The sequence below is a fragment of the Myiozetetes cayanensis genome, unplaced genomic scaffold (genome assembly GCF_022539395.1).
Source record: "Myiozetetes cayanensis isolate MyiCay16 unplaced genomic scaffold, myiCay2020 scf345, whole genome shotgun sequence".
Classification (NCBI taxonomy): Eukaryota; Metazoa; Chordata; class Aves; order Passeriformes; family Tyrannidae; genus Myiozetetes; species Myiozetetes cayanensis.
The window spans coordinates 18,789-45,810 of record NW_026087572.1 but is presented as its reverse complement, the minus strand read 5'-3'; the positions used below and the strand labels follow the sequence as shown (position 1 = coordinate 45,810).

General features: G+C 41.7%; 1 protein-coding gene across 1 annotated transcript in view; it reads left to right on the top strand.

The window, feature by feature from the left end:
- The first annotated feature begins 284 nt into the window (after positions 1 to 284).
- Positions 285 to 27,022, top strand: part of LOC126646437 (protein mono-ADP-ribosyltransferase PARP8-like) — a 34,816-nt gene continuing 8,078 nt past the window's right edge. The window contains exons 1-10 of the mRNA XM_050327785.1: positions 285 to 406; positions 6,389 to 6,454; positions 7,723 to 7,790; positions 8,623 to 8,671; positions 10,376 to 10,488; positions 10,655 to 10,727; positions 12,843 to 12,912; positions 23,792 to 23,868; positions 24,762 to 24,831; positions 26,817 to 26,901. Of these exons, the coding sequence (XP_050183742.1) occupies positions 302 to 406; positions 6,389 to 6,454; positions 7,723 to 7,790; positions 8,623 to 8,671; positions 10,376 to 10,488; positions 10,655 to 10,727; positions 12,843 to 12,912; positions 23,792 to 23,868; positions 24,762 to 24,831; positions 26,817 to 26,901 (776 nt within the window). The 5' untranslated portion in view covers positions 285 to 301. The remainder of the gene's footprint in view (positions 407 to 6,388; positions 6,455 to 7,722; positions 7,791 to 8,622; positions 8,672 to 10,375; positions 10,489 to 10,654; positions 10,728 to 12,842; positions 12,913 to 23,791; positions 23,869 to 24,761; positions 24,832 to 26,816; positions 26,902 to 27,022) is intronic.

Genomic DNA, 27,022 nt, shown 5'->3' with positions numbered 1-27,022 from the left:
GAAAAAGCAGGACTGCAAGCAATGTATTGGATGTGATAACACATTTAGGACCAGATACCAGTCCTAATTATGCACCTGAAGTAATGTACCAGGGCTGTACCCAAAGCCTGTTGAGGTCAATGGAAAAATTTCAGTCCTAAGCTATGTCCTGTGGATAACATAGTTTGAGTAATATAGATAACGATGAAATATAGTATTACTCTAATGTGTAAAAAAAAGCAGACTGGATGATGTAATATGAAAGTACATATATTAAATAAATATTTTTCTTTATCCCTAGGTGGTTGATCTGTTAGTATCTATGTGTCGGTCTGCGTTAGAGTCACCTAGGAAAGTTGTCATTTTTGAGCCATATCCTTCTGTAGTTGATCCTAATGATCCTCAGATGCTAGCCTTTAACCCTAGGGTAAGTATTTATCTTTCATTATGCCGTGGCTTGGTTAGAGGCATGTGTTAGATTTCAAAGCAAAACCTCTTCAGTCTCCTTTACTCCAAGAGATACAGCTCCAGAATATAGCACAAGTGTGTGACTAATTTTCAGAACTTTGTAGTTTTTTTAAATTGTCTCTGAGAAGGTATTTGTGAATAAACCATAAGTTATGTTGAAGTTAATAGCTTCTTGTAGTGGGTTGACCCTGGTTGAATCCCAGGTACCCACTAAAGCCACTCTCTCACTCTCCTCTGCAACTGGACAGAGGAGAGAGAAAAAACCAGCGAAGGATTCATAAGTTGAGATAAGAGCTGGGTGAGGTCACTTACTGATCACCTTCATGGGCAAAATAGACTCAAAGTGGGGATATTAATTGAATTTATTACTAACAGGGTCAGAGCAAAAGAGGGAGAAGTAAAATAATCTTAAAAACACCTTCCCCCCACCCCTCCTTCCTTCCATGTTCTCCCTCCTCCCCCCCAGCAGTGCAGGGGGACAGGGAATGGGGGTTAAGGTCATTTATTGTTTCTGACGTGGTTCAGAGAGAGTAGTCCTTCCCCTGCTCCCATGGGGTCCCTCCCACAAGAGACAGTCTTTCACAAATGTCTCCAGAATGAGTCCATCCCATGGGCAACTGTTCTTCATGAAACTGTTGTCCTGTGGGTCACTTCTCCATGGGGTCAGTCCTTCAAAAATGAGCTGTACCAGTGTGGGTCCCCCACAGAGGCCACAAGTCCTACCCTGAAAAACCCGCTCCAGCATGGGCTCTGCTTTCCAAGGGGTGCAGATCTCTGGCAGGACCCTGCTCCATCTTGGGCCTCTCACGGGGTCACAGCCTCCTTCAGATATCCACCGACTCCATCATGGCCTCCTCCATGGGCTGCAGGGGGACAGCCTGCTCCACCATGGTCTTCACCACGGGCTGCAAGGGCCTCAGCTCCAGCACCTGGAGCACTCCTCCCCCTCCTTCTGCACTGACCTCAGTGTCTACTTTGTTGTTCCCATGTTCTCACTCCACTCTTCCCTGGCCGGAATTTTTACTGCACAATAACTTTCTGTTCTTAAATATGTTATCACAGAGGCATTACTAATACTCCTAATTGGCTTGGCCTTGGTCAGCAGCAGGAAGTCCATCCTGGAGACAGCTGACCTTGGCTCCAGCAGACAGAGGAAGCTTCTAGCAGCTTCTAACAGAAGCCACCCCTGTAGCCCCCCCCCCACCAAAACCCAACCACAGAAAACCACTACAATTCTTTTAGGGTACAACTTCTATGTGCAAAATTTTATATTCTTAGTATATTTCTCAGTGTACACATTGGACACAAAGATGGTTGTGGTGGGTTGACCTTGCTTGGATGCCAGGTTTCCACCAAGTTGCTCTATCACTCCCCTACCCAGCTGGACAGGGGAGAGAGAATAAGATGGAAAATGACTCACAGGTTGAGATAAGGCAGTCTACTAAAGCAAAGGTGAAAGTTTGTGTGCGCACAAGCAAAGCGAAAAAAAAGGTTTATTCTCTACTTCCCATCCGCAAGTGGTGTTCAGCTACTTCCCAGGAAGCAGGGCTTCAGCACACAAAGCAGTGTGCCTCTGCAAGGCAAACATTGCAAAAAAGAATACCCCCCTTTCTCCTCCTTGTCTTAGCTTTTATATCTGAGCTGACACCATATGGTATGGAATACCCCTTTGGTTAATTTGGGTCAGCTGGCCTGGTTGTGTGTCCCTCCCCCAGGATCTTGCCCACCCTTGATGGAGGGGGTGTAGCAGGGAAAATGCCAAAATTGAAACCAGTACTCCACTGAAAGCTCAACAAAACAATATTTATTACAAAAAAGTAGCCAACAAAATGAGAAGCCGAGAGACAGGAAAGAGAAGGGAAAAATAAGCCCTCAGCACAACCCTCCACTCACGCAGGTGTTACTTACGAGGTTGTCTTACCCATCCCAGAATGCTTAGAATTCCCCATAGCAGAGCTGCATCCTCAGAGCATCGACAGGCTCACAAGATAGCGGGCATCCCTGCAAAAGGCAACATTGGCCTCCATGTGAAGCTTGAGTTCACTCCCAGCACGAGCTAGTTGCTTTTTATACAATTAGCAGGTGTGGCCAGCACTGCCCAGCTAGAGGCCTTCAGTCCCTCCCCCCATTATGTAAGTGGTGCCCTTTCTGCACACACGTGTGTGCATTGGAATTTTCCCATGCCTGTGTGCTACACCTCGGGAGGTCTTTCCTAAATCAGTCTGGGGGCTTACTTCATCACCTTTCTGCGGTGGACAAAAAGATGCTCACTCAGTTAATTCTATGATTCTATGATCGTACTTAATTCCACATTTTTCTAGTATTTTAGTCAATATACTCACAATTTACTTCTCTTCCATAGTAATTTTCACTCCCATTATGTCCCCAGTGGCTCACCTTCTCCCAAGGTGTCTGTAGTAGATTCAACTGGACTCTGGCTCTAAGGTCCACTGGCTTTTGCTTCGCTGGGCTCTGCCACCCTGCTTTCGGTCCGTGGTCCTTTCGTAATCAATTACGTCAGGCTCACCAGTTGCGGCGGACAAAAAGAAACTCAGCTGGTTGGCAGGCAACAACAACTTTATTTACAATAGGCTTAGTTTTATAGTCTTTTTCTCTGTCCACGTGTATATATGTTATATTTCATTGTTTATGGGGTCCTGTCCACACATCCAGGTTTATCCTTTGATAGGTGAACATCATCCTTTCATGCGCTGGTGTATCTCACAACAACACCTGTTATTTAGTTTTTCTTCCTCCTTTTCTGCTCTCCCACCTTCCTGGTGTTTACATTCTTTTACAAGTTCACAGCTGTAACTGATCAAATTCAAACCCTAAGCTGTCTACAGTCCAGCTGTTTCCCACACCCTCCTCTTCACTTTCTCCTTCAAATGCCCTTGGACGGCCGTCAGCCAATAGTGAGGCCCCAATTAATTTCAGTTTATAGAAGATGCTTCCTTCAAGGATGAAGTTCTAATTTATCAGTGCTTGTTTTCACATAACTTGGCAGGAAAAGAAGAGATTCTCACAGGTGGTTGGACCAACACACAGACCAAAATTAGCAACATCTAATTAAGCACGAATACAGGGGAGCATGTTGAGAGACAGTGCTGATGCTGTGCCAGCATTGCTCAGCAGTAGCCAAAACACTGGTGTGTTAGCAACACCCTTCTAGCTACCAATGCTAAGCTCAGCACTGTAAGGGCTGCTATGGGAAAATGAACTCCATCTCAGCCACACCAAATACAATGACCATTAGGATGATGCCCCAAAAGGCTGGTAAAACCTGCTTAGAGACAGAGTTTTATGCCTTTAAACAGCAGGTATTTATTAAGCGACATCAGGCAGCTCTCCAGCTAGGTCTGGGCAAAAAGAGCTCCGAAATGGTTGAGTAAAAAAAAGCAATTTATACAGTTTCTAATTACAATTACAACATATTCACATACGTATTCATATTATTGTATCATTAGATTACAATATGTCAGGGCAGAGTTTGAGGTGTGGTCTCTATTTTGAGGAATATTATGGTGGTACATCCTGTCTTTACTTCATCATAGGGTCTTGAATTTACTCCTCATCGTCGGGTGACCCTGGACACCTTCTGTACTTTCCACTGTTTCGTGTTCTATCCATTGGAGCTTGGAAAAAGCCTTGGCTTCAGGCCTATTTTACCCATTCAAATGTCTACCTTAGCCTATTTGGCTATAATTTATTACCTCTGGGCTCTTTGTGCAATGTACCTGTGGGTTTTTAGGTCTGTAGAATTTGTACAGAACAAAATCTCTTTTGAGTAAGGTAGAGAAAGGGGGGGGGGGAGAGAACAGTGGGTTTTTGCAGTAAGATGCTTCAATTAACCCTTCTAAAGCCTTGTTTTGCTTCAAGGAGGTGCAGACCATGTAGACTGGGGGATTTCTAGTCCATCTTTTTATTCGTAAAGTGGGTATTGCTGTCATCTCATTTTCTCTTTACAAACAATTCTGTCCTTAAACTGAATTTTAAATTGCTAGAAGGCAGGAGGGCTCTGCAGAGTGACCTGGACAGGCTGGATAGATGGGCTGAATCCAATGAGGTTCAACAAGACCAAGTGCCAGGTTCTGCACTTTGGCCACAACAATCCCCTGCAGCGCTACAGGCTGGGGACAGAGTGGCTGGAGAGCAGCCAGGCAGAAAGGGATCTGGGGGTTCTGATTGGCAGGAAGCTGAACATGAGCCAGCAGTGTGCCCAGGTGGCCAAGAAGGTCAATGGCTTCCTGGCCTGCATCAGGCATAGTATGGCCAGCAGGACCAGGGAAGCGATTCTGCCCCTGTACTCAGCACTAGTGAGGCCACACATCGAGTGCTGTGTCCAGTTCTGGACCCCTCAGTTCAGGAAGGATATTGAGGTGCTGGAGCAGGTCCAGAGAAGAGCAACGAATCTGGAGAAGGGACTTGAAGACAAGTCCTATGAGGAGAGGCTGAGGGAGCTGGGGTTGTTTAGCCTGGAGAAGAGGAGGCTAAGGGGAGACCTCATCACTCTCTAGAACTACCTGAAGGGAGGTTGTAGCCAGGTGGGGGTTGGTCTTTTCTCCCAGGAACCAGCAGTAGGACAGGAGGGCACAGTCTTAAGCTGCACCAGGGGAGGCTTAGGTTTGAAATTAGGAAGAAGTTCTTTACAGAGATAGTGATTGGACATTGGAATGGGCTGCCCAGGGAGGTGGTGAAGTCACCATCCCTGGAGATGTTAAAGAAGAGACTGGATGTGGCACTTAGTGTCATAGTCTAGTTCACAAGGTGGTGTTAGGTCATAGGTTGGACTCAATGATTTCAGAGGTCTTTTCCAACCTAATTGATTCTGTGATTTTCTGAAATGTTGGACATGACAGTCAAGTTTTTTACAAGCATCAATTTCGAAGTAAAGAATTGTGTTTGCACTATTTGGTACTCAAGCTGCAAATGCTGCCTCTCAGGAAAGCCCTAGAGAAGCTGTGAACTATTACAGTTCACTTGAGCCATGTCGAGGGCATAAGTGAGAACTTTGGACATCCTGAATTGTGATGCATTTCACTTTTTCTGAGCAAAGGTCAGTTAGCAGTGGTCTTTCTCAGAGGAAGGGGCAAATGTGTTCTGTAGCGTTCAGGAAGGAAGACTTGCCAGGAGGATCTCGGAAAGGGGATGATGAGGAGACAGCTAGTCTGGCAGATAGGCAGGGTGGGGATTTGAAGCAGATGAGGGAATATGAAAAGGGATCACACTAGAAAAGGAGAGAGCTCCTGAGCTGGCAGGGTCCACACCACCTCCTCCCAACTTCTTGCCAGCATGGGCGAGGTGAAAGCCCAAGGGCAGAAGTTGACAAGACCCAAAGATGGGGAACAATGATGCTCCCGAAGGCATCATGGCATGTGGAACTGGTGACAGATGGACTGTTAAGCTCATCTGCTCAGAAAAAGGTGGAGCCCTCTGGTAACAGTTCCCAGTGAGAAGGTAGACAAGGCTCAGTGTGAGGCAGAGGGAAAGCTGAAATGCCTCTGAAGTTTTATAGAGTTGTTAGCAAAGTAAACACATCGGCTTATTTAGTATTTTATTTAGAATCTATTTTTTCACTCAATTTATTTAACTTAATAGTATATTGTCCAAATAACTGGCAAACACTGTGTTTAGTTACAAATACTTGTTTAAAAAGTGGCCTAATTTTTTACGTGAGTCACATTGTTGAGTGTTGGAGATTCCAGTGAAATTCGAAGAAAAACTAACATGATAATATTTTTTCGGGGACTTTTCCTGGATTGTGAATGACAGAGTCTGTGTGTAAGGTGGAAGGAATCTATTGCTTAGAAATATTTGAAAGAAGTGGTTTGCTGAACATTGGTCTTAACTTTGGTTTTATGAACACTCAAAGAATTCATGTTTTTGTAGAGCCAAAGACCAATATTCTTTTAATTTATTTGCTTATTTTATGCTACATCAGAAGAAGAATTATGACCGAGTCATGAAAGCATTGGATAGTATCACCTCTATTAGAGAGATGACGCAGGTGAGTTTAAAAACCTTTAGATAACCTAATCGTCATTTCTAAAACTTAGGAGATGATTTTATTGCTTGCCTATGATGAGTGGGGAAGTCAATATTATCATCTCTTTCTGATAGAACTGTAATAGTATTAAAATGTGTGTTAAAAATAGCAAACCTAGAGTATCCATAATAGTAGTCAAATAAAAGTGATGAAGTAGAACTCAGATCTTTTGAAGTTTAAATAAGAGATAATAACAGGAAAAAGGGAACATTGTAACAAGACGATCACCAACTTCTGCAAATATCAAACTGTGTCTTTTATTTCCTAAGTAAAAGAAATTGATTTTGTGACAGTGTTCTGAATGATAGATTTATTTCTATTATAACAAAACACTTGATTAGTTAAATATGGTTGGGGACTTGGAATATTCACAGTGGGACAGAATCTGATAGCCGTACTTATTATTACACTTCCTTTTCCCAAACAACCCAGCTGATTAGAAGTGATTATTGAAACCTCTCCCATGTACCTTGCTTTTCCAACTGTTATATAAATATAACCTCACAAAGGTTTATAAATCTTATTCCATATGTATTTATAAAGTACTTTAGGGTTCTGGAATGAAGAATGAGGTGTATAGAGAGCAGTAAAATAAATTGAAAATTAAAATTCAGATATTTTTGTTAACATCTTTTAAAAATTAAAAAAAAAAGATATTTCTGTTACCTAATGTGTCTTTTTAAAAGAAAAATAACCACCATTTTGCACTTTTTTTAATGTTTAAATAATTCTTGGACTGAAGAGTTTTAAAGAGATGCTTTGCTCTGTGATTGAAATCAAAAAATGTTCTCAAAGAGATTATAAGTTGATACAGTATTTTATTTTGCCAGTTTATGCCATAAAACAGTTAACAAGTTGGAGTGGATTATCTTGGGGTATTTCAAGAGACTTAATTTTGTGAAGTTCCAGTCCAATTTCTTATTCCAAGAGCCAATCATAAATAGACATCTTCTGCTGTTCTCCCTAAGGTCACCAATGTATGCTGTAATTTACACATTTTGATGGCAATTATATGCTTATTATTTTACTCCAGGAAAAGTAATTGCTCTATTAATTCTTCTTGTTGTCAAAACACATTTATAATGGCACAATGCTAAATGTCAGTAAAACTATGATTTAAGCCTAATAATGAGTCCCGTGTATTCATTTTAATAGATGGGGAATGTAACATATAAAATTTAACCTTATTATTTCAACTATAAATAAAGAACATAATTACTCTCTTCTAGGCACCTTACTTGGAAATAAAGAAGCAGATGGACAAACAAGATCCACTTGCACATCCTCTTCTACAGTGGTATAAAATTGATTCACATGAAATGATAATTATTAAAGTAACAAGTTGAATGAATAATCATTTCACAAGTTTAATTTGGTATAAACTCACCCTAGGAATTAATGTCAGGGTTGACATTGGCAACTGCATTTTGTTATGGGCTGTTTCTGGTCCCCATCTGGGCCTTCTGAAAATACTGAAAGAACTCCATCTTATTTGTATGGCCTCAGATATGATTTGTAGTCAAGGCAATGACTAAAATGGAAGAAAAAACTCTCCAAACAATATTATATAGATAAGGTAGAGAGTAGTTCTTAAATGAAAGTTTTCAGGTGTATGGAGTACATAGGCACACACACAGAATTCTCACACTTTTATAACTTTAACTAATTACCATATCTAGTGGGTACATCCAACCCAAAAACCATTTTTGCCCCTGGCACCACCCTCAGAACTGCCCCGTTGGAGCCCCTCCAAGGGTTCTGGGCCCTCTATCTTGTTTTGACTACAATATATCTTATTATTCCGGTCCAGGTGTACGTCCCAAACAGGATGTTCTTGCTAAAATCAATTTTCTTGCAAAGATTGTTAAACAGAAATTCATTGGAATGTAGCACAAACCATGAGAAAATATTTTAGTAACTGTCTAAAGTGTCTAAAGTGAAAGAAAATTATACAGCTATATTAAAATCTACAAAATGCCTACAAATTTTTAGGCACCAAAGGTTTGGTCTGCTTCCATTTGATAAAGGTCTGCAGCTGGGTGCTTTGTGGTGGCCATTCATAAAACATGCTCAAGAAGAAAAGTTCTGTTTGGTTATCATGTCTAATGCATCTAACTTTCTTATTTTAGGGTCATTTCTAGTAATAGATCACATATTGTGAAACTACCGGTGAATAGGGTAAGTGTCTGTGGGTTCTTTGTTATTTTCTCATTTCTCATGGCTCATATTAGCATTTTAGGTGGGTGTCTCCTGTCCAAATCTGTCTACATTCAAATTAATCACGTGGGTTCCATTAATAGACAGGGGAGAGAAATAAGCAGTTTCAGACCATGACTCATAGAATCATGTGAATATCTAAAATAGACCAAAGGAATAATGCTCAGAAAAAGCCTATTTGAGTTACTCAAATGCAAGTGTTTACCTTGGAGTCATCTGATATTGGGTGAGAAGAATGTTGCTATTTGTTTTGTTACCATATAGAATATTGTCATAGGTTTTCTTGATTTAAAGAAAAAAACCCCTGCTTTGAATTTTTTCCCTTTACCATTGTGAAAGAAAGGTGTTGAGCAAAGGAGGGGGGAAGGGATGAACAGAGCAAAGCCCCATACGCACAAAGGACTGGTTGAGTGGTCGCACATTCCAGACTACTTGCTTCGGAAAACTGTGGGGGAGGTGGGTTTTTCCTGTGGAGACAGCACTTTTTTACTTTTACTGGGCTCAGAGAAGGTGTGTGTGTGGAGGGGGAGCCCTGGGGTTCATTTAGTTTTCGACCGGGTCATCTGGCTGCCTTTGGCCCTGGTTCTCTTCCATTCTCTTATGCCCTGTCCATGGCCTGGACTTGCCTCGGATTTCATCAGAGAAGTAAGTGCCATCTTGGCCGGATGCTTCCCTAGAGCCCTTTCTCCTCAGTTTTCCTCTGCACGCCTTACTTAGCCCATGCTACAGTCTCTGGGGGTGGTGCCTCCCAAGTTTGCAGTGGGGCCTTAGGAGCCGACAGGTGCCCAGAAGCCTTTTGTACAGACGGTTCCACTCTTTGCTCCCATGGAAAGCAGACTGATCTGCGTGGCCATCCTCTCTCCGAGCTCAGCATGCCGCATCTGAGCTCCGGGTAGTTTGTGCCGTAGCCCCCTGCTGACCGTCGGAGAGCGACTGCAGTCTCCCCCCCTCCAGAGATCCAACAGCGCCCCCTGTTGGTTGTGGTTAGAATTTTTCCAAAAGGCAAAAAGTACTTAATTGTTTTTGGTGGGAATTTGGGTGAAGGATTGCTGTTTGTTTTTTTTCTTTTGTTGTGTTACCTATGCATATATATTCTTCAATAAAGGGCTGTTATTTTTTTTCTTTCTCCACATTTCCTTGACTGAAGCCTCTTAATTTCAGATTTACAATTGCTTAGAGGGAGGAGCTTGGTCTTCCTCATAACGCACCCTCCTTAGCAAACACTTCTGTCTCATTAAACTGACACAAATATTAAATACAAAATTGTACACAGACATGATGTACAAGGAGATCCACTTATGAATACACTGTAAGAAAGAATATAGCTCTAGAATTTTAGAGGGATGGTGCTGAAATTAATTTCTGAGTATGTGTGCCTTTGATCCTCAGATTAAGGGCGTAGTAATATGCAGCCTTTCAAATCTGAACCTTACTTCTGAATTGTTTCAGAAATGTTCATATGTTTCATAAACTGAAGGACATTTTTACTGTTTGATTTCAGGTAAAACTGTGGTAATGAGACCAATTTCAACTTAGTTCATGTAGTTATTTAGATGCAGTCATATATTGTGTGAAGCAGCATATGGTATCTTAAGGACTACCATTATGGAAATACAATCCATTTGTGTTAATCAACTTCTTTTCACTTGTACACATATTTTACAGCAACTAAAGTTTATGCACACTCCCCACCAGTTCCTACTTCTGAGCAGTCCACCAGCCAAAGAATCCAATTTCCGAGCTGCTAAAAATCTTTATGGAAGTACCTTTGCATTTCAGTGAGTACATATATTCGTATTAATCAAAGGTTACCAAAATGCCATGCTATTTTTGTGTTCTTGCCATTTGAGGTTTACAGATGAGAATTTATTGTTTTACAGAATTACCGATTTCTTTTTGCATTTTACACTGTGGATTTTAACACATTCTCTTTCACTTTTTTAGTGGTTCACACATTGAAAATTGGCATTCCATCCTCAGGAATGGCTTAGTTGTTGCTTCCAATACAAGGTTGCAGGTAAATAGTAGACTAAATAGACTTTAGCTAACCTATGCACATTTGATTACATATTAAGCTTAGATGAGTTTTCAAGGGATGTTGTTCTGGTAGTCATATAGGTGGAAAAAAGGGCTGATTTCAAATATGCTCATGTTTCTTTGAATAGGTACTTTTCTGAAGCAATTAAAATGAAATAATGTGTTTGCTAAAACACCCATAGGTGGTATCAGTGTTTCAATTTTACGTTGCACAGCAGCACCTCCAGGAAGCTTAACTCAGTACTGCTTAAAAGCAGTCTCAGGAATTAAAATTTAGACCTACATAAACTATGTCTATGTTATAGCAACTATGAGCATACTAGGTTTACAGAAGCTGGGTTTACAGCATCTTCTCTAGTTTCCTTGGGAAGAGAATATGGATTTACTAGCCAGGAGGGAGCTATTGCAAAGTTCATTTTAGTTTTTCAAACTGAATCATCTGGACATCACTATTGCAGAGCAAAGCAGGCAGTATCAGAGAGACTGGAGAATTGTAATTCAATGTATTTTAGCATCAAGGTTTTGACAGCTCTTTCCCTGGAGCTGGGTCCATGATACCTTGGAGGAGGATCCCAGGGTGCTGACTAAGAATCAGGGAACAGGAATCACTCAAAAAAGGGAATGGAAATCTCTGCTGTTCCTCTTACTGGTTTGGGTGATTTTATTAGCATCTTTGTAGTATACTTTCCCAAAAAAGCAGGATTTACACACTAAAATTTACTAAAATAAAATCCTTTGTTCCTGCTTATTTTTTTGTTCAGGGTTGAGATACTAGGAAGAGGAGAAAGCAGTAAAGTTCTTTTTCATACAAGTCATAGTTTTTTAATCTCTCACACAACTGGGGCATATCCTGAGCCCATTTAATTCTGCTAACCCCAGTACCAACCAGTCAGGAAAAAAATATCAACTCGCCAGGGATCCTATACAACATTGTAGGATCTGGAGAAGTGAGAGCATGATTGCACATTCCTATGGGAACTCTGGTACATTGCAGAGATGATGTAATGTCATTGGATCAGAGGAAAGGAATAAGGGTGAGTCTGGGTGGAGGTTGGGGCGGTGCTTTCAAAATTCTTCTCTTGGCGGTGGTAGTTCCGGCCTTCTGTCTCAAATCGGGGGTCTATTTCTCTTCTTCTTCACTTTGACCTCCTTAGCTTTCTATTGTTCTTGTCCCAACTTCTGAAGCTTGCAAAAACCCTTGGCTCTAAGCCCTTTTCTTCTATTCAAATGTCTACCTAGTTTAAATTTATAGCCTCTAGGTTGACTGTATAGCGTTTCTAGCATTCTTCTTAGGTTTAGGTCCAGTGAGCAGAACAGAACAAGTTTTGCTTAGCAATTCAGGCAGAGTAGGTGTTGGGGGGGGTTTTCTCAACAGAGCAAGACATCACAGTTAACTCTTTTACGCCTTGCTCTCGTTTCATCCCTGACATGGAGTAGTGATGCTAATGAAGAAGTCTTCCCTTTACTCTCTTCAGAGAGCTGATAGCGTTGTGGCTAAAGTGCAGGCCTACAATGATGGGATATGCAAGTCTGAATTGGCTCAGGCAAAAGCTTGATTGAACCCATTCCTCCAGTACTCAGGTTGAACTAGTGACTGAATTTTTCTATAGCATATGACTGTTATCACCATCTCTTAATTTCTTACCTTAAAGAAAAGAAAAGCAGTTGTTGGTGATGTTGATTCAAAAAGTCTGGCTTAGGTTGTGATTCCTGCAAAGGTTTTGATGTGAGACACATGCTGAACTTGCTCAGCCTTGTTAAGGGTAAGGTGTATTTGGCCATCTACAGAAACACCCTCTGTGGCATCTTTCATGGTAATGTTAGATTTAAAAACAGAAAATACAACAATTTTATATGTAAATATGATGTAAAATTATCTTTGGGCATTTGAACATGTTTTCCAGAATATACGGTATCTTAATTGGATATTCAAAGCATGATTCTTTTTAAAGACTTCTTTGAACACCATTTATTATGACAATAAATTAGTGAAGTGGAGCAGATGCTTAACTACATTAAGATCTGTGTCTATCATTATTATTATTTTGTCCAGATAATCAATTTAATATTAAACAGTCATTCTGCTTTGTTTCAGCTCCATGGTGCAATATTTGGAAGTGGAATCTACCTTAGTCCATTGTCAAGCGTATCATTTGTTTACTCAGGTGATATTTATAAATAATTCTAAAGCTTGAGAAATATAGGGGAGTATCTTATTCTGCTGCTTTTCTTACCAGCTTCACTGTTTATAACACTGTTGTAAATTTTATCTTTGTAGGTCAAGATTTAATTTATTTTAAAAAAGAGGAAATCTAAGTTCCTTTGTTAAATACTTGTCCTCAATTTTCAAGGTACTGAGTATCTTGACACTGTGTCTGAAGTCAATAGTAGCTAATACTGGATGCTGTGTGCAATGGAGCGGGTCTTAATTATGCAGTGTCCAACTTCGTGTTTTGGGTTTTTTGTCAGTATTTGCCTAAGTCAATATAACACTGTATATGGATTTATGGGCTTTTAGGATCTGATCTGACAAAAAAATATTCATCAATAGACATGTTCAACTGTGTATGTTTAAGAATATTCTCAAGTATTGCCACATTAGGGTTACATAGAAAGTACAGGACAGTGTGTTTATTTTAGCATGAGAAGGGGAGGAAATATAATTTGTCCCATTAATAAATCAAAAAGTGAGTGATGCAGAGTTTTCCATATAAGAATAAAATCATAAATAGAAGTACAATACATGATACATCAATGTGCATTTTAAGAAACTTTCATAAAGATTTTAAATTACAGTGACTTTTTCCTTTAGTTATGCTATATATTTACCATTTCATATGATCCTAGAATGCTTTGGGTTGGAAGGGACATTGTTGGAAACTAAATATATGCAGGTAACACCAAGATGGCCATGAACCACAGCTGAAATGTGAAGAGTAGATTTATTCCATTATTCTCAAGGACACAAATACACTGCTAAGCTTAACCCAAACTTAGCAGGGGCAAAAAATCCAAACAGGTCTGTGCCCTGCCTTACGTATCAAAGGGTCTAACCCAGAGCAATCCTTCACCAGGCTGTGTTTTTATAATCTCTGAACTCTCTTATCTCCCTTCCCCAGGCCTGTGGGAAAGAATGCTTTTAAGTCTTTATCAACATTCTGTTACCTTCTTTGAGAGAATTCCATTTCTTTCAGCAGACAGAAAACAACCCAAAGCAAACACAAATACCAGAAATTTCCCACACAGAGTATTTTAGCATCTCCCAGGTGCAAAGTTGGTCTCTAAGCAAAAACAATTCTAAAACCAACTTATTTTTCTTTCTCCTCAACAATCTTCCATTTTCAACCCCTTCCTCCCCACATTCCACCCCATTGCTCAAGAGACCACCAAGTTGGGCCAGAAATGTAGGATAGGGTAACTTATAAAGGCATTTAATGGAGCATATAGGAATAAAGGAATAAACATATAATGTTTCAAGCTAAATGTCCCAGTCCTCCTGTCAAGGAGTCTGTTTGCATGCATGTAGATAAAGTTTATTCTGTGAGTTTTATTTATGCTTTCTGATTTCCAGTATTTTTAGGTAATGTCATGATTTTAAGAGCTCAGCATTTTTTAATAGTATGTATTGAATTTCAGTGTCAGTAATCTCTAAATACCCTTTTAGCTTTTCAGAGATTACACAAGTAGGGAAACTCTTTAAGACTCACTATAAGTACAGGTTGCAGTATCATTATCTAACAAAATACCCTTCTTTTTGGACAACATTGTTTTGTCAGCTTCAATGTTTTTTTCTCTCTACTTTTCTGGGTCCCTTCCATCCAGTCTCTTCCAGAAAGTATATAATATTTGATGCCAATGAAAAACATGAAGGAGTCCTACACTGCCTGTTGTTTCAAAGACTTAAACTTCTCCATCATTCAGTCTGTGTTTGCAAATTGCAAAGAAATATGGAATACTGAAAAAGCAAGGAAGCCTTAAGTAGCATAAAATACAGGAATTTTATATAGACCAATATGAAGAATATAAGAGAGATGTAAGGCACAAATGGAGATGTTTAGATTTCTGAGCTGGAAACTGGATCAAAAGTGGCTGACAAAAAATTTAATACTTTTTCCTGGAGATAAATGAAACAAAGCTAAACTTTAAAACTATTGTGCTGGTTTAAAGGTAGACCGGCAGGAGAAATGAACCCAGCTCAAAAGAGATTATAAGTCAGAATTACAATTTAAGAAAAATAATACAATAAATACAATTCTACAGATGAACAATTGGTTATAACCCACAAAAACCCAGATGTATAACCCAGCACCCTGGGGCACAAAAAGACTGGTGTTTGTTGGCCCCTGTGCTGAGCCCCATGTGGGTCCCCTGAGCCTAAAAATAAAAGGAGCAGAAGAACCTGTTGGTGCGAGTGATAGTCACAGTCTGGTTGAGAGTGGTGGTTGCAATCTGGTCGAGGTTCTGGTCCTCCTCTGGATCCTATGAGTGGTACCAGAAGTCTCAAGATCCCAAGATTATATACACCCAGGTTCAGACAGGAATGCCCAGCACCTCCCCCAGGGCTGGGAGTTCCACAGTGGGTGATTGTGAGTTGTGGGTGTGAGGACAGGAACATTCCCCTATCTCACAGGCCTCTTAACACCCAGCTTATAGTCTGAGGGGTCAGGTGTGCTCTGGGCAGGTGCTGCAAATGATCTATTGTTAACAGTTTCAGGGAAATGACATAGAGAGTTTAGAATACATAGTTTGGGTTACACCCACACAGTGATCAACTGCTCAAACTAGGACATTATCCATCCCTTATTCTATACCATCTATGTCATGCCTAAATTAACACCCTTTAAAACTATAAACATATATATTTACAATAAAACATTACAGACAGTTCTCAGTCAAAATTAATTCCCCTTGTGGTATGCAACGTGCCTCCCCATCTTTTTCCATTACCCACCAAGTGGAACCAAGTCCTTGAACAAAAACAATCCCTTGGATGGGTTTGCTTGAGCTGGGACTAATCCAAACAGTCTTCCCTAGCATACCTCTCATATGCACCATGGGGACTTCATCTACAGTATGCAAGGGTTCTGATTGGGTGGGGCCAGCTCGATTGATGAAGTCTCAGTTGTTGACCAGCCAGGTGGCCTTTGCTAAATGCAACTCCCAATGTTTGAAAGTCCCCCCATCCAGTGCCTTCAAGGTGGTTTTCAGGAGTCCATTGCACCCCTCAACTTTTCCAGCAACTGGTGCGTGGTAGGGGATGTGATACACCCACTCAATGCCGTGCTCTCTGGCCTAGGTGTCTATGAGGCCATTCCTGAAATGGGTCCCACTGTCAGACTCAATTCTCTCTGGGGTACCATGTCACCACAGGACTTGCTTTTCAAGGCCCAGGATGGTATTCCAGGCAGTGACGTGAGGCACAGGGTATATCTCCAGCCATCCAGTGGTGGTTTTTACCATGGTCAGCATGTAGTGCATGCCTTGCCAGGTTTAGGGAAGTGTGATGTAGTCAACTTACCAGGCTTCCCCATACCTGTATTTCGACCATCGTCCACCATACCACAGAGGCTTCACCCGCTTGACTTGCTTGATGGCAACACGTCTCACAGTCATGGATAACCTGTGAGACACTGTCCATGGTTAGATCCACCCCTCGGTCACGAGCCTATCTGTATGTTGCATCTCTCCACTGATGACGAGGCATCATGGGCCCATCAGGCCAGAAAAAATTCTCCCTTGTGCTGCCAATCCAGATCTACCTCAGAGTCTTTAATCATAGAATCATAATCATAGAATCATAGAATCAGATGGGTTGGAAAGGACCTCTGAGATCATCAAGTCCAACCCTTGATCCACTACCACCACAGTTACTAGACTGTGGCACTAAGGGTCACATCCAGTCTCTTCTTAAATACCTCCAGGGACAGAGAATCCACCACCACCTCCCTGGGCAGCCCATTCCAATGCCTGATTACCCTCTCTGTAAAGAATTTCTTCCTAATATCCAACCTAAACCTCCCCTGGCAGAGTTTAAGACCATGCCCTCTTGTCTTACTGATAGTTGCCTGGGAGAAGAGACCGACCCCCACTTGGCTACGTCCTTTCAGGTAGTTGCAGAGAGTGATGAGGTCTCCCCTTAGCCTTCTCTTCTCCAGGCTAAACAACTCCATCTCCCTCAACCTCTCCTCATACGACTTGTCTTCAAGTCCTTTCACCAGCCTCATTGCTCTTCTCTGGACCTGCTCCAGCACCTCAATATCCTTCCTGAACTGAGGGGTCCAGAACTGGACACAGCACTCGATGTGTGGCCTCACTAGTGCTGAGTAAAGGGGAAGAATCACTTCCCTGGTCCTGTTGGTCACACTATGCCTGATACAGGCCAGGATGCCATTGGCCTTCTTGGCTACCTGGGCACACTGTTGGCTCATGTTCAGCTTCCTGTTGATCCAAACTCCCAGATCCCTTTCTGCCTGGCTGCTCTCCAGCCACTCTGTCTCCAGCCTGTAGCACTGCAGGGGGTTGTTGTGGCCAAAGTGCAGGACCTGGCACTTGGCCTTGTTGAACCTCATCCCGTTGGAATCAGCCCAACTCTCCAGTCTGTCTAGGTCCCTCTACAGAGCCCTCCTGCCTTCCAGCTGATCAACACTCCCCCCCAGTTTGTTGTCATATGCAAATTTGCTAATGGTGGACTCAATCCCCTGATCTAAATTGTTGATAAAGATATTAAACAGAACTGGACCCAACACTGATCCCTGGGGGACACCACTGGTGACCGACCGCCAATTGGATGCAGCACTGTTCCCCACCACTCTCTGGGCTCAGCCCTCCAGTCAGTTCTTAACCCAGCAGAGTGCCCCTGTCCAAGTTGTGGGCTGCCAGTTTTTTCACAAATATGCTGTGGGCAACCATGTCAAAGGCTTTGCTGAAGTCCAGATAGACCACATCCACAGCCTTCTTCCCCTCATCCACCAGGTGGGTCACCTGATCATAAAAGGAGATCAGGTTGGTCAGAAAGGACCTGCCCTTCCTAAACCCATGCTGGCTGGCTCTGATCCCTTGTCCATCCTGTAGGTGCTGTGTGATTGCACCTAGGATGATCTGCTCCATAACCTTGCCAGGCACTGAGGTCAGGCTGACAAGCCTGTAGTTTCCCCCGTCCTCCTTCCGGCCCTTTTTGTGAATTGGCGTGACATTTGCTAACTTCCAATCCTCTGGGACATCCCCAGAGAGCCATGACTGTTGGTAAATGATGGAGAGCAGCGTGGCAAGCTCTTCTGCCAGCTCCCTCATCACCCTTGGGTGGATCCCATCTGGTCCCATAGACTTGTGAGGATCCAAGTGGCTCAGCAGGTCGCTGACTGTTTCCTCCTTGATTACAGGGGGGCTATTCAGCTTCTTATCCCTGTCTACAACCTCCAGAAGCCAGTTGTCCTCAGGACAACCTGTCTTACTGTTGAAGACTGAGGTAAAGAAGGTGTTGAATACCTCAGCCTTGTCCTCATCTTTGATAACTATGTTCCCATCCATGTCCAATAAAGAATGGAGGTTTTCCTTGTGCCTCCTTTTGCTACTGATGTATCTATAGAAAGACTTCTTGTTATCCCTGACAGAAGTGGTAAGATCAAGTTCAAGTTTTGCCTTCATCTCTCTGATTTTCTTTTGGCAAGACCTAACTATATTCCTAAACTTTTCCTGAGTAGTCAGCCCTTTTTCCCATAACCAGTAGACTCTCTTTTTTACCCTAATTTCCTTTAAAATCTCCCTGTTCAGCCAGACCAGTCATCTTCCCTGTCGGCTTGCCTTTCAGTAGATTGGGACAGCCTTCTCTTGTGTGTTCAAGACTTTCTTCTTGAAGCATGTCCATCCTTCATGGACCCCTTTGTTTTCAAGGGTCATTTCCCAGGGTACACTCTGAAGTAGTCTACTGAAAAGGCTGAAATCTGCCCTCGGGAAGTCCAGTGTAGAGGTTTTACTGATGACCCTCCTTGCATCCCTGAGTATTGAAAACATGGTTACTGTGCCCCAGATGGCCTCTGACCACCACATCTCCCACCAGCCCCTCTCTGTTTGTGAACAGAAGGTCTAGCAGGGCCCCATCTCTGGTAGGCTCATTTACCAGATGGAGCAGGAAATTATCCTCTATACGCTCTAGGAATCTCCTAGACTGCCTCTTCTCTGCTGTGTGGAGTTCCCAGCAGACATCCGGCAGGTTAAAGTCACCCACAAGGGCTGGTGATTTTGAGGCATCTGCTAACTGCTTGTAGAATAATTCATCATCCTCATCATCCTGGTTGGGTGGTCTGTAACAGACTCCCACCAGGATATCAGCCTTGTTGGCCTTTCCCCTGAGTCTGATCCACTGGCACTCAATCTTATTGTTACTGACTTCAAGTTCTAGAGTCAAGAGACTCTCTAACATACAGAGTCATCCTTCCACCTCTCCTACCTTGCCTTATCCTTTCTGAAGAGCTTGTAGCCATCCATGGCAGCAACCCAGTCATGTGAGTCATCCCACCACGTTTCTGTGATGGCAACTACATCATAGCTTTCCTGCTGCACGATGGCTTCCATCTCCTCCTGTTTGTTACCCATACTGCGTGCATTGGTGTACATGCACTTCAGCTGGGCTGATGGTTTCACTCTTGACCCGGGCTTTCCACCCTTAGGCTCAACTCTGGAGAGCCCAGTTTCAATCCCTTCCCCTTTCAAACCTAGTTTAAAGGCCTCCTGATCAGCCATGCCATCTTACGGGCTATAGTCCTTTTGTCCTTGCTAGATAGATGAAGCCCATCTGATTTGAGGAGACTAGGTACCATGGAATTTGCCCTATGGTCAAAAAACCTAAAATTCTGCTAGTGGCACCAATCCTTTAGCCACCTATTGATGAGATGGGTTTTCCTACTCCTCTCCTCGTTCATCCCTGCTACTGCAAGAACTGAAGTAAACACCACCTGTGTTCCTGTCCCATTAACTAATCTACCCAGTGCCTTGAAATCCTTTTTAATCACCCTGGTACTTCTTCCATTAATGTCATTGCTGCCAGCCTGAACTACCAACAGTGGATAATAATCTGAGGGCTGAATTAGCTCAGGGAGTCTCCTACTATCCTTGGCAGCTCGGTCCAGTTGCTCATTGTTACGATGCTCTTCATTAGCCCAACTCTTGGGTACATGAGCATCTACGTGACGGACCATCACGCTCAGCTTCTCTACCCGGCCAGCAATGTCCTGCCACATCTCAGCTGCCCAGATGGGTTTCCCTTTGCACTGCCAGTTGGTCCTTCTGCATCTCTCTAGCCATTCCCACAGAGCATTGGACACCATCCATGAGTCCGTGTAGTCTTGACCACTTCTCTCTTTCAGTCCTCGTGTCTCCCCAGGCACTTTCTGCCAGAGGAAGGGCCATTCTCCCTGGCTGCAGTGTAGAGCATGTTCTTCATGTCCTGTCCTGTCCTGACTGGCCCAAGGGCTACTGCATGGGCAATCACCTGTTTAATTTATTCAAAGGCCTGTTGTTGTTCAGGGCCCCACTGGAAATCATTTTTCTTCCATGTCACAAGCTAGAGAGGACTTAGTCTGACTGTACTCCTGGATATGCATCCTCCAAAAGCCCACGGCACCTAGGAAAGACTGTGTTTCCTTCTTGCTGATTGCGGGGGACATGGCTGCTATTTTGTTAATCACCTCCATTGGAATCTTGCCACTTCGCTCCTAGGAACTGAATTTCCTGAGCAGGTCCCTTGACCTTACTTTGTTTAATGGCAAAACCAGCTCTTAGGAGAATCTGGATTATCTTCTCTCCTTTCTCAAAGACTTCTCCCTCTGTGTTTCCCCATACGATGATGTCATCGATGTACTGTAGATGTTCTGGAGCCTCACCCTTTTCCAGTGCAGTCTGGATCAGTCCATGGCAAATGGTGGGACTGTGTTTCCATCCCTGGGGCAACCAATTCCAGGTGTACTGCACACCTCTCCAAGGGAAAGCAAATTGTGGCCTGCACTCTGCTGCCAAAGGAATGGAGAAGGCATTGGCAATGTCAATGGTAGCATACCACTTGGCTGCCTTGGACTCCAGCTTGTACTGAAGCTCCAGTATGTCCGGCACAGCAGCACTCAGGGGTGGTGTGACTTCATTGAGTCCACGGTAATCCACCGTCAGCCTCCACTCTCAGCTGGACTTAAGCACTGGCCATATATGGACTATTAAAGGGTGAGCGAGTCTTGCTGACCACCCCCTGGGTCTCCAGTTCACAGATCATCTTATGTATAGGAGCCACGGAGTCTCGACTGGTGCAGTATTGCCAGACGGTGTACTGTTGCTGCGGCCGTGGGTACCAATTGTTCTTCAACCTTCAGCGGTCCCACAGCAGAAGGGTCCTCTGAGAGACCAGGTAAGGTGTTCAACTGTCTAATTTCCTCTAATTTCTACCTGGCTAGAGGCAGGGCACCCCTAGTGCTGGTCATGGTACTCACTGCTCTCTTCTTGTAAGTATGACCTGGAGGTCCCTTCAAGAGGATCAGACATATCATCATTCCTATACTGTCTGGAGTATATATACTGACCGGAGCAGCATTCATCCTTGAAGAGTTCCTTGTGGTACTTATTCCTCTTTTCAATTCACATACCCGGGTTGCTAAGGAAGAGGTGGGTTTTCCATCCCACTTCCTCATATCTTCTCCATACTCATGGAGGTAAAACCATAGATTGCCACGTAGAGTGTACCCTCTCTCCTTAGCTGGGGGACACCTGCTCTGGATAGCAGAAACTCTTGTTTTTCCTAGGGAGATATGGAAGATCCCTTCCTTAATTTCCTCTCTTAACTTCTGGTGGCCCTCTTCAATCTTGTCTTCCAAGCTTTGGACATGTTCAGCCAGTTTAGTTTCCACAGATGAGACATGGGCTCATAATGGGGCAGTGACAGTGTCTTCATAAATCCAGAGTTTACTAACCAGCACACCCACCTTGTCCTCTCCCTCACTACAATGCAACATGGCATAGTGGGAATACATTTCTGACCCAAGCCGTGCAAACTTTAACCACATCTGGGATGTGCACTGTACACCTTCTGGACTTTTAGGGAGTCTTTCGTCCTCTGAAAAGATTATCCCCAGTACAGCTAATTCCCTTAAGCACCGGATACCTTGTTCCATCGTGTTCCACTGTCCTTGCTGTCTGTGGAGGTCCTCCTTACAAAGATATCTCTCCCTCACACTGGACAACAGTAGCTGCCAGAGGCTGAGAGTTTCCTGCCTCTTTCCAATCCCCTGATCAATGACTACATCTCGAGACAGGGATCCCAGTTGCCTTGCTTCACTCCCATCTAGAACTGTACCATTAACCGCTGCGTCCCAGATTCGGAGCAACCAGGTCAGAATGGACTCATTTGCCTGTTGATTGAACTCTCTCCAGAGCTCACATAACTCACCCAGAGATAGGGACCGAGTGATTATTTCTGGCTCTGTCTCCTCCACTGAACATGAAGGTCCTGTCTCTTCATCATCATTTGCTATATGAACTGATTTAGTCTTTGATTTCCTTTTCTGGACAGGGGGGACTGCTATTGGTTTCAGTTGTCCTTCTGGCTCCTCAATGGTTTGTGTGGATGTGGTGCTGGTTGGATTTATTTTTCCCTCTGACTCAGCCGTGGTTTGGGTGGACATGGTGCCTGTGGATTTGCTCCTTCTCTCCTCCCTCTGATGGTGCTGTACCATGCCAAGTAGTGTCCAGTAGGCAGTGACCAGGGCCCAGCAGGTTGTTGTGAGCTGGTCATCTCTGGAGCTGCCAGAGCATTTTTCCTTGACCAGTATTATCACACTAACAGGGTCCTGCAGTTGTTCAGGGGTGAATTTCCAGATCATTGGAGGAGAGAACTTCTCCAAATACTGGCCGATGTCCTCCCACTTCCCGTGCCACTCAACATTATCCACTCCCATGGCAGGCCTCCAGACAATCTCCCTAGAAGATCCTGTTCTGACCCTAAGCATGGTGTAGACAGTACAGAGCAGACAAAGCAAGAGTAACAACAACATTACGCTGTCTTTAACATCAAAGGAAACTCAATATTTTCAAAGACTGTTGTAGCAGGTCTGAAGGAGGAGGAGGAGGTGAAAGGTTGGAAACAACCGTTCCCTCCTGTTCCCCCAAAAGGCAGGGTGAGATTTTTAATGAAGTTTCAGAGGTAGCAACCCAAACCAGGACAGGCAAACAAAACTGAATACACATTCACAATGAAACTCACTGCTTCTGATGTTATGATGAGATAAACATAGTATATTGATAAAGCAATTTTGATCCCTCTCCCTGGTCTTTAAGAGAGCATCGAAATAGGTAAATAGTTCCCCATATGCGGAAACATGAAACAGCTCAGATACAACATCTACATGAATACATTAAGCAACATGGTGATCAGGGAGTTTCTGTACCCAAATACACAAATGCTTAAAATGAAATTGTGATTCTGACTTCTCTCTCATGCCCCACGTTGGGTGCCAAAAATGTGCTGGTTTAAAGGTAAACCAGCAGGAGAAATGAACCCAACTCAAAAGAGATTATAAGTCAGAATTACAATTTAAGAAAAATAATACAATAAATACAATTCTACAGATGAACAATTGGTTATAACCCACAAAAACCCAGATGTATAACCCAGCACCCTGGGGCACAAAAAGACTGGTGTTTGTTGGCCCCTGTGCTGAGCCCCATGTGGGTCCCCTGAGCCTAAAAATAAAAGGAGCAGAAGAACCTGTTGGTGCGAGTGATAATCGCAGTCCAGTTGAGAGTAGTGGTCACAGTCTGGTCGAGAGTGGTGGTCCCAGTCTGGTCGAGGTTCTGGTCCTCCTCTGGATCCTATGAGTGGTACCAGAAGTCTCAAGACCCCAAGATTATATTAAATCAAAATATTCTATGACAAATTTAACTAACTTTTTGACTGCCATGCAAGGGGCTGTGATTCCCACTGTGCTACCTGTTCCAGTCTTCATACTTAACTTTGCTTATGAAGGGATTTATATGCCAGGGTATCTTACATGATTTTAATATTCTTAGGAATGAACAAGAAGCAGCAGAAGGTGTCAGCTAAAGATGAACCAGTTTCGGGCAGTAAAGGCAGTAATACATCACAGGTACAGTACATCAACCATGTCTGGAAGATTTATAGTTTTATGTTTGGGAACTTGATAGCCTAAAAGGAGGCAATGTTCCCTTTGGGAAAGTTAACAGTTTTATTTTATTGAATGAAATCAACAACTTCAGAGACTGCAACCATCAAATACAGTCCAACTGCTTTTAGTAACAATTTACAGAGTATACGGCAGATCCCTGTGCCCTTCTTATCATAGAATCATTAGAATATCCTGAGTTGGAAGGTACTCACAACAAAGTAGCAGTATTTGGGAAGAGAAAAAACCTAAATACAGATTGCATTATTACCCTTAGCAAGCCCTTGCTTTCTGAGTTCTAGACTTTCACAAGAATGATGCAAAATTGAGAGTGGTTATTACTGAAAAATGAGTAGCATTTAATTTATAGCAAGTCAGTTTTTCCTTTTCATAGTTTTAACATTAAACCAGTAGGATTCTGCTTTATCTAAAGCAAACTCATAGCAGTTATGTGTAGGGCTACATTTTGAAAAAGAAATCTATCTGTCTCTATAGTTAACATGTAAAAACTACAGAATAATTTGGCTTTGGAGACAGATTGGTGTGTAACAGCAAAAGCCCACAGAAACAAGGACAGTAAAATATCAGGGTAGTGCCCAAAGAATCCATGATCCAATTCACCTTGAAATTATTTTTTTTCTACTATCAATTTGTTTGTCAGTAAAACTGGTATTTTTAATATTATTCATTCTGTAATAATTAGGAACTTTTCTTTCTGGATAAAGGAACTCAAATCCCTCCCATGATATGCCAAAAAAATCTTATAAATGTTTTTAGAAATTCTATTACATTTAGAAATGCAATAGAAATGTTTTATAGATTGCCTCTATAAGTTTTCTCTTGTTTTTACATCTCAGTTACAGAAGAAAGGACAACAGTCACAATTTTTGCAAAGCTGTAACTTAAAATGCATAGCCTTATGTGAAGGTAAGCTGAAAGCCCTTGAAAAACTTTTTTAGTCATGGACACAGTGTTCCTGGATGCAAATTGGTGAGACCTTTAGTTCCAGTATTGTTTTTAGGTAAAAGAATACTGTTAAGTGTACAAGTACTTACTTAATACCTGTCCTTTATATTTCAGTTCAAAATATTTCCCTCTTCAAACAAAACCTGCAACACTTGCTGAATTTTCATGAAATAATCAAATGCACATAGTAACTGATCATCTGGTCTGTCTTTCAAATGTGATCATATTCCTAAGCCATCAATATAAACTAAGTCATAGTCTTTATTTGAAATAGTGACTTCTTGCAAGCTCTTGACAAGCAATTAAACACCTACAAGTCAGAAACAGCTTTCCTATTGAATTTCCAAATATTTTTTCACTTCTCAGGCAAATATATTTTTTGTCTGGTAAGTAGTTCATTTTTCTCAGGCTCCAGAAATTTTGTGAAGTTAAAATCCAGTGCATATGAACATGGTCGTTCTTGAAAGACTTGTCTATTCTTTATTAATAATTAATGAAACCTCAGTAGGTTTTGAGAACAACAAAATATGAAATTTAAATAATAATTGTGCCAGTAATTGGTAATTAGTCTCGTTGACCAAACAAAAAGAAATTATATCAAACTCAGTTTGCCCTCCATTTTGAGCATTTGTTTATTTTTAAAAGTAAAAATTCAGATAGATAGTGGAAAAGAATTATTTGAAAATGGAAACTTTAGGCTATATATGCTTAAAGTGAAATATTTAATATGATTAAGGAGATGTCAGTCAACAGGAAAATGCAATTTGATCTGGACGGAAAAATGCATAAGTTTAGTTCTAAAACTTTCAGAAGAAGATATGAAATGAATCTAGGGTTTACTAGAATTTACTTGGTCTTCAATGTCTGAAGTTTCTAAATATAAATCACGTCTTTCCCAAGGCCTTTTTCATCTATGTTATTCTTTCCTCATATTTATTACTGGATTATGGATTCTATAAGGATGAATTTTAAATATTTGGCAAAATATATTTTATGTAATTCATATTTATTTCATTTTTCTGTGAAAATAAGTGTTTAGAGGAGGTGGTTAATATATATTTTAAATAAAATCAATTACAATAGAAAAATGTTTGTTAAAATTTACAACTCATAGAAGATATGGGAAAAAATTGAATATGCATTTATTCATGGTAGTGTTTAAATGCACTCATAGAAATCTTTTCAAATGATTTCACAGAATATTCTGAGTTGGAAGGGACCTACAAGGATCATTGAGTCCAACTCTTAAGTGAATGGTCCATATGGGGATCAAACTCACAATCTTGGTGTTATTACCACTATGTTCTAACCAACTAAGCTAATTTCAGTTCTATATAGATTGATAGTAAAGATTCTTTCTAGCAATAAAAAGGTTTCTTTCATGTGTTGTCCTAATTTTGCTCATAAATAACCTATCAACAATACATTACTGTCTTCTTGGGCAAGTTTGGGCAAGCTTTGTGAACCCCTTGAGTCATAATTGCTATGCTAAGTTTTAAAAAATACTTTGTATTGTTGCAAACTCCGAATTTGTGGCATCTCAGTTTCAGGTTTTATCTTTCATATCTTATTTTTGGCTCAGCCATCATCAAACACAAATACCTCAGTTCCAAAGGCTGATTAGTTGACTGAGATGCTCTTTAAAAGTCCTGTGGTCATTTAAAATCAGTTTTTAATAAGTATATTATTTCATTTTGCATTCCAATTAAGAACTGGTTGCCATACATCTGTGTTTTCTGGAAAATATAACATATTTTGGAAACAAGAATCAGGTTCATTTCCCTGTTCTAGCAGCCAGCTCAGATTCTATGCCATGACACAGACATGCACTGGAAAACTACACATTCCCAGAAGGCTATTTAAAGCATTTAAAAAAAGAAAATATTTTAAAGCAATATTTTCCAGTCATGTTTTCATCACTATGGAATTTATTCTTCCCCTAATAGTGATAACTTCTTCCAATCTGCACAAATATGGAGAGATATGGGTAGTTCCAAATACGGATCATGTGTGTACAAGATTTTTCTTTGTGTGAGTACAAAGTTTCTTTTAATATTTGACATATGTCCATTCTAGGCCCTTTTACCCCATGTTCCCTCCAATAGCTGTAAATGAAGTACATAAAAGATGTTTCTTCCTAATTCTTTAAAGT